General features: G+C 42.7%; 1 protein-coding gene across 4 annotated transcripts in view; it reads left to right on the top strand.

Moving 5' to 3' along the window:
* Window positions 1-5,861: 5,861 nt before the first annotated feature.
* Window positions 5,862-12,281, top strand: part of BTRC (beta-transducin repeat containing E3 ubiquitin protein ligase) — a 168,371-nt gene continuing 161,951 nt past the window's right edge. Inside the window, exon 1 of one of the 4 annotated variants that reach the window (XM_008581994.1) lies at window positions 5,862-5,878. Coding sequence is in view for 3 of the 4 variants with exons in the window: in XM_008581996.1 (XP_008580218.1) it covers window positions 5,993-6,040 (48 nt within the window). In the remaining variant the exon portion in view is untranslated. The other 3 variants (XM_008581996.1, XM_008581997.1, XM_008581995.1) reach the window with 3 other exon arrangements.

The following is a 12,281-nucleotide window of genomic DNA, read 5'->3' on the forward strand; positions in this document are numbered from 1 at the left end:
ACACAACTGGATATAGGAAAGGGGATGCCATGGGATGAAAGAAAAGCACAGGCATAGGTGGAGTATTTCTGGCTCCAGCCTGCTATATGTTAAACACCGAGCACATATTATCAGGATGGGGGTTAGAAGATCAGATTAGTGTGTTTAAAGAAGCATTGTGGGTTGGGGGTTGCCTAAAGAAGGTAAAATTTACAGACTGGCAAAAAAAGTAGAAAGATGAATGATGCCAAGTGTAGTGGAGTAGTGTGGTGGAAGTATAGATCTTTGTGGTCTTTCTGTACCGCAGTTCAGCACTACACAGTCCAATCAAGTGTCCTTAATAGCCTGTGAACCAGTGAGCCTATGAACCAGTATGAACATACTCCCAAAGATATTCTCACTCAGGGGGCACGTAGGAGGTTAATCACTGTGGCATTATTTGAGGTTATTGGGAGCTGGAGGCTTTGTTGGAAGAGTGGAAAGGTAAAACGTGGGGGATATACACCATCGGACTACTATGCAGCAGTTAGAAGCAAGAAATTAGACATACATGAAGCAACATAAATGGATCTTAAAACCATAGGTACTACTTCACCTCCCCTCAGCCAAGACTAGAGTAGAGGGGCCAGGCGTAGAGTGGCAAAGGAGTTTAAGTAGGGAGCCTTGCCAGGACAGTCCTAGCCTCACATTTAAAGAAAAAAAGGAAAAACAAACAAACAAACAAAATATAGGTACTCGTGTAAAAAGTATGAAACATAATGACATATATAAAAACATATTGCATTGGGCCGGCCTGTGGCTCACTCGGGAGAGTGCAGTGCTGATAACACCAAGGCCACGGGTTCGGATCCCATATAGGGATGGCTGGTTTGCTCACTGGGTGAGCGTGGTGCTGACAACACCAACTCAAGGGTTAAGATCCCCTTACCAGTCATCTTTTAAAAAAAATAAAAATAGGGCCGGCCTGTGGCTCACTCGGTAGAGTGCGGTGCTGATAACACCAAGGCCACGGGTTCGGATCCCATATAGGGATGGCCAGTTCGCTCACTGGGTGAGCGCGGCGCTGACAACACCAAGTCGAGGGTTAAGATCCCCTTACCGGTCATCTTTAAAAAAAAAAAAAATTAATAAAAATAAAAATAAAAATAAAAAATAAAAACATATTGCATTTGTGAATTAAAAATATAGCACACAAAACAATATCTATTTTGCAAGAACCATACAAACAAAAAGATAAATATCTATTTTGCAAGAACCATACAAACAAAAAGATAAACACTGCCTATGGAGGGAGGGAAAAGAGATTGGGCTGTGGTAATAAATAACTAGGTAAATATTTTTTTTATTTTTGTCTTTTTCCGTGTCTGGCAACGGATCGCAACCCTCAGTGTTGCCCCCGTACCGGACTGGGGACCGGCAACGGGATTGCAACCCTCGGTGTTGCTCCCGTGCCTCGCTCAGCCAGTGAGCGGGAACCGGTCTGTATGTGGGATCCGAACCCTCGGGCGGGAGCGCCGCTGCGCTTCTCAAGCGGCGCACTATGCAGTGCACCACCGGGCCGGCCCTAGGTAAATATTTTTTAAAGTAAGATTTAAATTGAACCTTGAAAGATGAGTGAGAAAAAGGGGAAAAGGGAAGACTTCCAGAGCTGCAAAATGACTAAGATGTGGGTAGGAGAAGAACGGTCTAATTAAAGGGCAATTAATATGCCCTTTAATTGCAGAGGGGGCATATTAAAGCAAAATGGGAAGTAAGGCTGAAGAGATAGGATTGGATAAGATTATGAAGGTCTTGAAAGCCAGACAAAGGAATTTAAACAAAGTTAAAGGAGATAAAAGAGCCATAAAAGGATTGAGCAGGGAAGAAATGTGATGAAATTAAGGTTTAAAAGAGATTATCAGATGGAGTGGAAGGAGAGAGTCTGGAGTCTAAGAACTGAACCGGACATGAATATGGTGACCCAAACGAAAAAAGGTGGTGATAATCTAGAACAGGCTAGCATCGGAAGTGGGGGCTAGAAGAGACATTTGATGGATTATTGGCTAAACACAGCCACTAATAGACAAGAAAGAGTCAAAGAGTACTCTGAGATCTTAAACAGGAGGTTGGGGAAGAAATTAAGTCTGGTGGTAGCTGTGATTTCTCATATTGGAAGTCTATTCTCCACTAAAGTGGAGCTTTAAAGGTTCTAATGACTCAGTGTTCTCCTTTACTACCTGTGTCATGTACAGGCTCATAGATGCACTCATTTTAGAGTTGCCAGAGACCTTTGTTTTCCAGATGACAAGAGAGAGGGCCAAAAACGTTTGGTTAATTGCCTAAAATCAACCAATTAACTGCTGAAAGGATGAGCTAGAACCAGGCTTCTTAACTCCCAGTCCAGTGAACTTTCCTAAACCATACTGGACATGAGGGACTTGAAAATCAAGGCAATTTATATTTAGATTTCTCAGTTTGCCTGACCATGAGTGGTCAATTTTCAAACAAAGAGAATTTAGCCTTTCTGTGGCCAGCCCCTTCCAACTCAGTTTTTTTTTTTTTTTTTAAAAGATGACCGGTAAGGGGATCTTAACCCTTGACTTGGTGTTGTCAGCACCACACTCTCCCAAGTGAGCTAACCGGCCATCCCTATATAGGGATCTGAACCCCTGGCCTCGGTGTTATCAGCAACACACTCTCCCAAGTGAGCCACGGGCGGGCCCAGTTTTTGGGGTGATTTTTTTTTTCCAACTCAGTTTTAATCAATATGCATAGATTAAACCAAAACTCCTTGTGTTTTACTAATCCTCACCTCTGTATGACTGGACAAAGAGAGGGCTGTCACTGACTGCCAGTCTTATCAGGCAATATTTTCATACTCCTCTATAGATAACAAAGTGAAACTACTGACTTCTCAACAGTATAGAATCTTTTTTTTTTTTTTTTTTTTTTTAAAAGATGACCGGTAAGGGTATCTTAACCCCTGACTTGGTGTTGTCAGCACCACGCTCACCCAGTGAGCGAACCGGCCATCCCTATGTGGGATCCGAACCCGGGCCCTTGGTGTTATCAGCACCGCACTCTACCGAGTGAGCCATGGGCCGGCCCTCAACAGTATAGAATCTTTTAAGATCTTTTAAGATCTTAACCTCCCACCCAAACTGAAACCCCCTAGGCAATATCACTGAAAGATAGTCATCCTGCCTCTATATGTTTTCAGGAAAGGGGCAGTCCATTCCTTTGTCAGTACAGCTCTGTTTACTAGAAAGCCTCTTCTTAATCTGACTTCTATGTCACTGCAGCGTGGTTCAGTGAAAATAGCACTCCAAGTCAAGCAGGCCTTGGTGTCAAGCAGACCTGGGTTAGGATCTCGACTATGTAATTTGCTGTGACTTAAGCAAGTTGTTTATATTCTATCAGCCTCATTCTCTTCATCTGTAAATTAGGGATAATAACACGTTTCACAGAGTTATTATGAATATTAGAGATTATGAATGTAAAATGGCTAGTTCAGTGCCTGGCACACAGAGCTAATAAAGTGATAGCTGTTGTTGTTAATTATCATCAGTATTATTATTATTCCACCTATTGGTCATAGTTTGCCTTCAAACAGTTTTTCAAATACTTGAAGTCAGTTGTCATGTTATTCCTGAGTACTCTTTTTTCAGAGAAATCACCCACCAATATTTTCTTGCTGGGTCTTCCTTCCCTTGGCTATGCTTCTGCCATATGATGTTAACAGAACATGCTGCCCATAACTGAACAAAGTATTCCAGGTGTGCTCTGAATGGTTCAAAACAGAGTAAGACCACAAGCCTCTTTGTCCCAGACAGACACTACTTCTCTTCTTTTTTTTTTAAAGGATGACCGGTAAGGGGATCTCAACCCTTGGCCTGGTGTTGTCTGCACCACGCTCAGCCAGTGAGCAAACCAGCCATCCCTATATGGGATCCGAACCCGTGGCCTTGGTGTTATCAGCACCGCACTCTACCGAGTGAGCCACAGGCCGGCCCGACACTACTTCTCTTCAAGCTTCCTAGGACTCCTTTTTTTGGTAACCATGTCACATTACTGCATTAGTCCTGTAAAAATTTCTAGGTAGATTTTGTACAAATGGGTTTTAAGTCTTCTCCATTTTGCACTTATTTGGAACTTTTTTTTAAAATTTAAGAGCAAAGATTTTTATTAACTGAAAGTCTATTATGTATTAGGTATTGTGCCGAGTCCTGTGGACTTAGGGGTGACTAGGACTAAGTATCAGCATACCAGAAATGTAAGCTCCACAAGGAAAAGGACTGGGTCTGTCACGTTCAACAACGAATCCCCATTTCTTTGTTTTGTCTTGTCTTCTGCTATGTGAATCTGAACCTGTGACTATGGTGTTATAAAGCTGTAGCTCTAACCAACTGAGCTAACTAGCCAGCCCTCCCATTTCTTGAGATGATGTCTGCGTAAGTTATGTGCTTACCATTTATTGAACGAACTAACAAATAAAATAGTTTACAATGGAGATTTTTCCTACAAGTGAAAAGGCATTTTCCTAATTCACTTATTTTATAAATTTAGATATTTTGTACAAGCCTATCAAAAACATTGTTTTTAGCCCAACCTTAAGAGTTTGTTTCTCGGGCCGGCCCGTGGCTCACTCGGTAGAGTGCGGTGATGATAACACCAAGGCCATGGGTTCGGATCCTATATAGGGATGGCCGGTTTGCTCACTGGCTGAGCGTGGTGCTGACAGCACCAAGCCAAGGGTTGAGATCCCCTTACCGGTCATCTTTTTTTTTTAAAAAAAAAAAAAGAGTTTGTTTCTCACAAGGTAGACTAATCTTTTTTTTTTTAAGATGACCGGTAAGGGGATCTTAACCCTTGACTTGGTGTTGTTAGCACCACACTCTTCCAAGTGAGCCAGGGGCCGGCCCTTAGACTAATCTTTAAAATCAACTCGTATTGCCCCTTTCAAAGTCAAAGAAAATACTCATATGCTTTACTTGCTAGATGGCCATTAATTCCGCAGTTGAAGTGCTTTTGTAAGTACCTGTTTGGCCCTTAGGGCAGGGCTTATATCCCAGGGTTAGCAGTAACAGGCTACGCTTTCTGAGCTCTAAACATCCATAATATCCCGAGTAAATTTTTATCCCGCCCGAACTGGCTGTGGCGGAGGAAAGTTTCCTCGGTAAAAGTGTGGCGTGAGGGCCGGCCCGTGGCTCACCCGGTAGAGTGCGGTGCTGATAACACCAAGGCCGTGGGTTCGGATCCTATATAGGGATGGCCTGTTTGCTCACTGACTGAGCGTGGTGCTGACAACACCAAGCTAAGGGTTGAGATCCCCTTACCGGTCATCCTTTAAAAAAAAAAAAAAAAAAAAAAGTGTGGCGTGATAGCCTGAGGACCTTGAAATTCTGCATTGGTCTGTGAGCTGCTGCCAGGTGCCCGTTGGCCCAGAGCTTCTGGGTCGCAATCCTCCTGCAGATTCCAGATATATGAAATTTGGGGACGTCCATTCGCTAAAACCACAGTTAGGGGCCTGGGGCCCCTTAGTCCTTGCAACTTTTTCCAGTATTTAGGCTACAGGTGAGGCACTGGTCGCCATCTTGATATCAAAAGCCAGGCAAGCCGCCACTGGCGTCGCTCGGTAACCACGGAGACACCCGTGCCCCTCCCGTTTCTCATCCGTAGAGGCTGTAAACTACAATTCCCATCAGCCCATTTCCTCTGCTTCATAGAGAGTTGTCTGGATTTGGCTTGCCGGCAACCTCGACGCTGTTTCAGCCAACTGCGGGAGTTGCGGTTCGCGGCGTAGCCTCACTTTTTGCCGCAGGAAGCGCCTGCGGGAAACTACAAATCCCGTGAGCCAGCGGGCTTACGCATGCGCACGGAGCAGCTGGTCTTCCTTGACTCTCCTGCCGATGCTTGAGAGGTAAGAGAGGGCGGGGGAAAGGAAGAGGAGGCGGGATCCGGGCGCTGCTTTAGCTGCGGCCTGGCACCAAAGGGGCGGCCCTGGCGGAAAGCAGACCCAGAGGCCCCGGTGATTATGGACCCGGCCGAGGCGGTGCTGCAGGAGAAAGCACTTAAGTTTATGGTGAGGAGACGGTGCAGGCCGGGGGACGGCAGAGGCATTGGCGTTGGCGGCGTCGCAGCTGAGCTTGGGCCTGAGCTGCCCGCCTACCACGGGAGGGGGCAGCGGGACCCTGGGCCCAGGCTGGCGGCGGGGAGGGCTGGAGGGACGGGACGGGAGTTACGGGAAAGAGGCTGGGGGTTGCGGAGCAGACCCAGGGGTTGGGGGCAGCAGCTCCGCCATCTTGTGGATGAGAGGCCAAAGTGACAGCGGGAGCTTAATCGAGGAGGGGGCTCCGGGCGGCGCGCGGGCCCTGGTGGGAAAGGGGCGTGGGGACAGTTACTGAAGAGCGGAGGAGGCCGGGTGGAGAGACTCCGTGAGGCCGCTGGCAGGGCCTTCCCACTGTCAGGGTTACTGGTAAGGCCCGAGAGAAGAGGTGCATTCAGGAGTAAAGAAGGGGAGCGCGGGATAGTGGGAATACAGACACTGGGGGCAGGGGGAAACGGGCAGGGCTGATGCAGATGGATTTAAGGGTGGAGGAGGGAAAGTCAAGGGTGGTGGGAGGCTTGTAGTTTTGTAGAATAAGGAGGGAAGATAGCCTTTGCCTTGAGGGTGGAATCCCAGTTTAGCCAAACTAACGTTGACAAACTGTCAGGGAAGAGGCCTTACTTAGGAAGATAAGGACTGGGAACGGGGACCTAGGGCTATGGTAACAGTCCCTGGGAGAGGAAGAGGGTGTTTACTGTGAGCCAGAATTACAAATGTCAGGAAAAGATACATGCTCTAGTTTGAAAGGAGAGGGTAAATATTGTAGTGAGGATGAGGTTAATGAAAAGTAAAAGGCTGATCAGAGAAACATGAGTACAAAAGATTGGGGACAAAATTAATATCTAATAAGTTAAACCAAAACAAAACTTAGAACTAAATTGTGGAGGTAGTAATGTGTGGGAGCCAGCCAGGTGCTGGGAAAGAACTTTGCAGGAAAGGAAAGGCCATGGAGATTAGAGTAGCGAAAACCCATAACAAGTGATGAGATTAGTGGAGAAATTCAGGAGATGAAAAGGGTGGATGTAGGTAGTGGGGAATGTGAGATAAATCAGGATTGGTGGTTATCCATCAGTTTTAGGTTGAAGCACAGTGTGAGCATAGATTGGATTTTGTGAGTGTGTTTAAACTAACCCTTGGAGCCTATTTCTTTAACTTTATATCACACTTTTCTTTTACCGTGCTTATACTTGGCAAATTTGTATAAGCACAGCAAAAGAAAAGTGTGATATGAAGTTAAAGAAACAGTCTCCAAGGGTTAGTTTAAACAAATATAATCTGATAGTTGATGCTTTTTTTTTTAAAAGATGACTGGTAAGGGGATCTTAACCCTTGACTTGGTGTTGTCAGCACCACGCTCACCCAGTGAGCTAACCGGCCATCCCTATATGGGATCCGAACCCGGGGCCTTGGTGTTATCAGCACCACACTCTCCCGAGTGAGCCACGGGCCGGCCCATTTGATGCTTTTAAACTGATGCTTCTTGTATACCCTAGGCGTAAAACCAGACTTTGTGGTTACAGCTAAAGAAATGATGGAGTGCATAGACTTTTAGCTTAAGGGATTGCTTTAGGGTCATTGATATTATCTGAAGTTGAGTCTTGCATTTTCAGAAGTAATTGTGACCTACCAATGCAAATCCTATTCCTTTGTTAAGTAATTATTTTGTGTCTTTGCCTAAAACACTATAACAAACTAAATAAACGTGGATACTGGGGCCGGCCGTGGCTTACTCGGGAGAGTGTGGTGCTGATAACTCCAAGGCCACGGGTTCGGATCCCATATAGCGATGGTGGCCGTGGCTCACTCGGGAGAGTGTGGTGCTGATAACTCCAAGGCCACGGGTTCGGATCCCATATAGCGATGGCCGGTTGCTCACTGGGTGAGCATGGTGCTGACAACACCAAGTCAAGGGTTAAGATCCCCTTACCGGTCATCTTTAAAAAAAATAAATAAATATAAATAAATAAATAAATAAATAAACATGGATACTAATCTAATTGAATTTAGGCTTTTAATGATTTTCTTAAATTTATTTTTGTTTTGTTTTTGGCAGCTGGCTTGTATCAGGATCTGAACCCTTGACCTTGGTGTTACCAACATCGGGGTCTAACCAGCTGAGCTAACTGGCCAGCTTGAATTTAGATGTTAAACTACCCCAAGAGTACTTTTTCAGGGACTGGTCAAATTTACTAAAACTTTATGTATTTTGTATTAGTGCTTTCAGAAACACCTAAGTAAAGTTTAAGTGTATAATTAACAAAATTCCACTGAGCCTGAAGAAGGTACTTGGATTTCTGCCCAATGTTGAAAGTCTAAAATATTGAGAACAAACCTTGAATTTTTTTTGGACTTTAGAAGTAAATGAAAGTTGCTTTATCTGTACAGCCAGCTTTTACATTTAAATCAGAAAAGTGGCAGCTGCTTATTGTTGTTTTGTTTTGCTTAAGAGTGTTGACTCTTAATGCTAATACTGACACTTGTGTCAGAGTTATGGAATAATGTGATTTATAGATCATAAAGAGACATTATGAGATCATCCTTTTTATTCCCCATTAGACCTCAGCCTAGGAACATTCTCAACTACTTGATCTCTGCTTTGTACCAGTGAGTTATGTTTCGATAATGACCCCCTGATTAAGTTAAACTGGACCTGGAGATGACCATGTAGTTGTTTTCAGCTTTTGAGGCACCACACATTGTTAAATGTTGAGTCAGTTTCCACGGGGAGAAGCCAATTTTTCTTTAATTTTAGTTACTTTCATCTTTAACCTTACCTGCTTTTGTGGCTGCTGTTTGAGAAAGGCCAACTAGAAGAGGGTCACCAAGAATGACACCTTAATAAGAGAAGCAGAGAATGGAGAGTTAGAGATTCATTATTCTCTTTCAGCCCAGTAACAGTCTTATTATGAATCTGAGTAAGTCACAACTTCTCTTTGGTCCCATTTACCCTGCTATAACATGTCTGTTTATTCAGAATTAATTTTGAGATAGGAAAGTATTTTATTTGAGCCTGCATCAAGAAATTAGTGCAGAGTGCACATAGAAGGGCTATCCTTTTAATCAAATCGAGATTTTTATTTAGTATTTGCCCTTGTTCTGGCTTTACACTTTCCCTCAATTGTGGATTGCTAATGATAACTTTTGTATAGATGCCCCGATTTCCATATTTTAAAAAAACGTAAAATTTGTTTACAACTCCTACATGAAATGGATACTATCTTGAATTTCTTCATTACCACGTTAATATAGTACTTTGTTTAGGCACTTTACAATAAAATCTTAACAAGACTACTAATTCAGAGTTGTCCATAATTCATACATGGTCTAGGCCTAGAGCTTACCTTTGGATACTTGTGAAAAATAGTTTAAGCAGAATGTTTAATTTCTAAAAACAAATAAATGATAGGAAAGTAGTAGTTTAAATTAAATAACCTATGTGCTAATGTCTCTCATTCAACTTTAGCAGGTCCTCAAGGACCTTTCCTAATATAATACTTCCTTGGTCAACAAAAGTATAAACCTCAGGAAAGATAAACAGCAACTGGGAGAGGACCTGAGAAGAGAAATGAAAATGTCTTGAGGGAATATAGGCCCTGTTCTATTTATGTAAATATATATATACACACATATATAAACATTTAGTATATGGGGAATGGAAAGACAAGCTGAGGAAGAATTTGAAGTTTGTTTGTTTATGTATGTATGTATGTATGTATGTATTTATTTTGTGGCTGGCCAGTATGGGGAACTTGGATGAGATGATTTTAGGACATATGAAAGTTTTTTATAGAGCTGATAAGTAAAACATTATAAAAGGTAAATATTGCTATGTAACAAACTACCCCAAAACTTAGTGCTTAAGGAAACCAATTTATGGGCTGGCCTGTGGCTCACTGGAGAGAGTGCGGTGCTGATAACACCAAAGACCATGGGTTTGGATCTCATATAGGGATGGCCGGTTTGCTCACTGGCTGAGAGGTGCTGACAACACCAAGCCAAGGGTTAAGATCCTCTTACCGGTCATCTTTAAAACAAAACAAAACAAAACAAAAACCCCAATTTATTATTTCTCTCAAATCTGATGGTTTTTCTGAACTACTAGGTGTGTATTGGGGTGCCGACATGGTGGGAATGTTCAAAATGGCCACGTTCACATGGCTGGCCGCTGGCTGAGAGTTTAGGGCTAAAGGCCTTAGGCCTTAAGTTCTTCTCTATATGGGCCTCTGCCCCGCTGGCTGCTTGGATTTTCTTTCTTTCTTTTTTTTTTTAAAGATGACCGGTAAGGGGATCTTAACCCTTGACTTGGTGCTGTCAGCACCACGCTCCCCAAGTGAGCCAACCGGCCATCCCTTTATAGGATCCGAACCCATGGCCTTGATGTTATCAGCACCGCACTCTCTGGAGTGAGCCACAGGCCAGCCCTTGGATTTTCTTTAAGCATGGTGGCTGGGTTCTAGGAGCATTCCAGGAGAGAGGAATTAGAAACTGTCAATCTCGGGCCGGCCCGGTGGTGCACTGCTACAGTGCGCCGCTTGGGAGTGCGGCGGCGCTCCCGCCGAGGGTTCGGATCCCACATACAGACCGGTTCCCGCTCACTGGCTGAGCGAGGTGCGGACGCAACACTGAGGGTTGCGATCCGTTGCCGGACTCAAAAAAAAGACAAAAAAAAAAGGAAAAAAAAAAAAAAAAAGAAACTGTCAATCCTCTTAAATCCAAGATTTGGAAGTCCTAGAATGTCACTGTTGGTCAAAGCCAGTCAAGGCCAACTCAAAGTCAAGAAGGAGGGGAAATAATCTCTATCTATTGATGTAATTAAGATTGGCATGTGTAAACAGGGAGGGGGGTGGCCATCTTTTGAGACTGGCTACCATAGATCCTGTTCTGTTGGATATTCAGGTTAAAAATGCAAATGGAATCAGCCAGGTTTGTGGGTAATAACACTAGGAATTCTGGGCAGGCATCTCTCTTTGAAGGTTAACTTCTCAAGGAACTAACATGATCTGCATGACTTGTCTTAATGATGTCACTGTAGACATAATACTGGGTGAATTAATATGATTCAGTAACTTTCCTAATTTACTTGAAAAACGTAGTATCTAGAAATAAATTCCTTTTTCTTTTTTTTTTTTTGGCAGCTGGCGTAAATTACATTATAAAATAAATTTTTAGATTTTTTACTGTAATAGACTTTTCTTTAAATCTGTAAGGTTATCAACTGGTTGGATGGACGTTAGAAACTAGTTCTTAGTTTAAGTCGTCAGAGTTTCTATGTATCCTTTACCAATTTCCAATTTAAATGAACTTCCATACAGTTTCTTTTCTGGGTACTCATGTATGCATTAGATTATGACATTACAAGTTAGTGATAATTCGTGCTAATTTTTTTAGTTATGTTTATAATAGATGCACATGTCAATTATTGAAAGTGAATTACATGCGGAGTAAAAATTCTACTTTGAATGTTGTCAGAAATTTTTTATTGCTAAACTAGAAAATGAATTTTTAAAAGAGAGCACTTGTTATTCTGTATTATTTGTATGTTGTTTAAATTCTGAAAGATAGGAAACAGATAAGAATTTTTTTTCCTTGCTAAAGGGAAAGAGGGCATTAATGTAAGATCTTGATCATATATAGATAAAACTTTTTTTTTTTTTTTTTTTTTTACCAGCTGGCTGGTATGGGGATCTGAACTCTTGACCTTGGTGTTACAAGGCTGCACTCTAACCAACTGGGCTAACTGGCCAGCCCTATATAAAATTATCTTATGATAAATGGTTTTACAAATAAAACAATAAAAGAATGAGAATGAAGAAAGAAAAATCTTTGTGATATGAAAGTATTTTTATCTTTTTTTTTTTTAAAGATGACCAGTAAGGGGATCTTAACCCTTGACTTGGTGTTGTCAGCACCACGCTCAGCCAGTGAGCGAACCGGCCATCCCTATATGGGATCCGAACCCGGGGCCTTGGTGTTATCAGCACCGCACTCTCCCGAGTGAGCCACGGGCCGGCCCTGAAAGTATTTTTAAATCCTATCTACTTTCTAGCAATATTTTAATATAGCACAGAAGTACTTTCTAAATGTGTATAGTAGGGCTGGCCTGTGGCTCACTTGGGAGAAGAGTGTGGTGCTGACAACACCAAGTAAAGGGTTAAGATCTTCTTACCAGTCATCTTTTTTTTTTTTTTTTTTTTTTTTTTTTTTTTTTTTTTTTTTT

This window comes from Galeopterus variegatus, unplaced genomic scaffold (genome assembly GCF_000696425.1).
Source record: "Galeopterus variegatus unplaced genomic scaffold, G_variegatus-3.0.2 Scaffold2501, whole genome shotgun sequence".
NCBI classification, from domain to species: domain Eukaryota; kingdom Metazoa; phylum Chordata; class Mammalia; order Dermoptera; family Cynocephalidae; genus Galeopterus; species Galeopterus variegatus.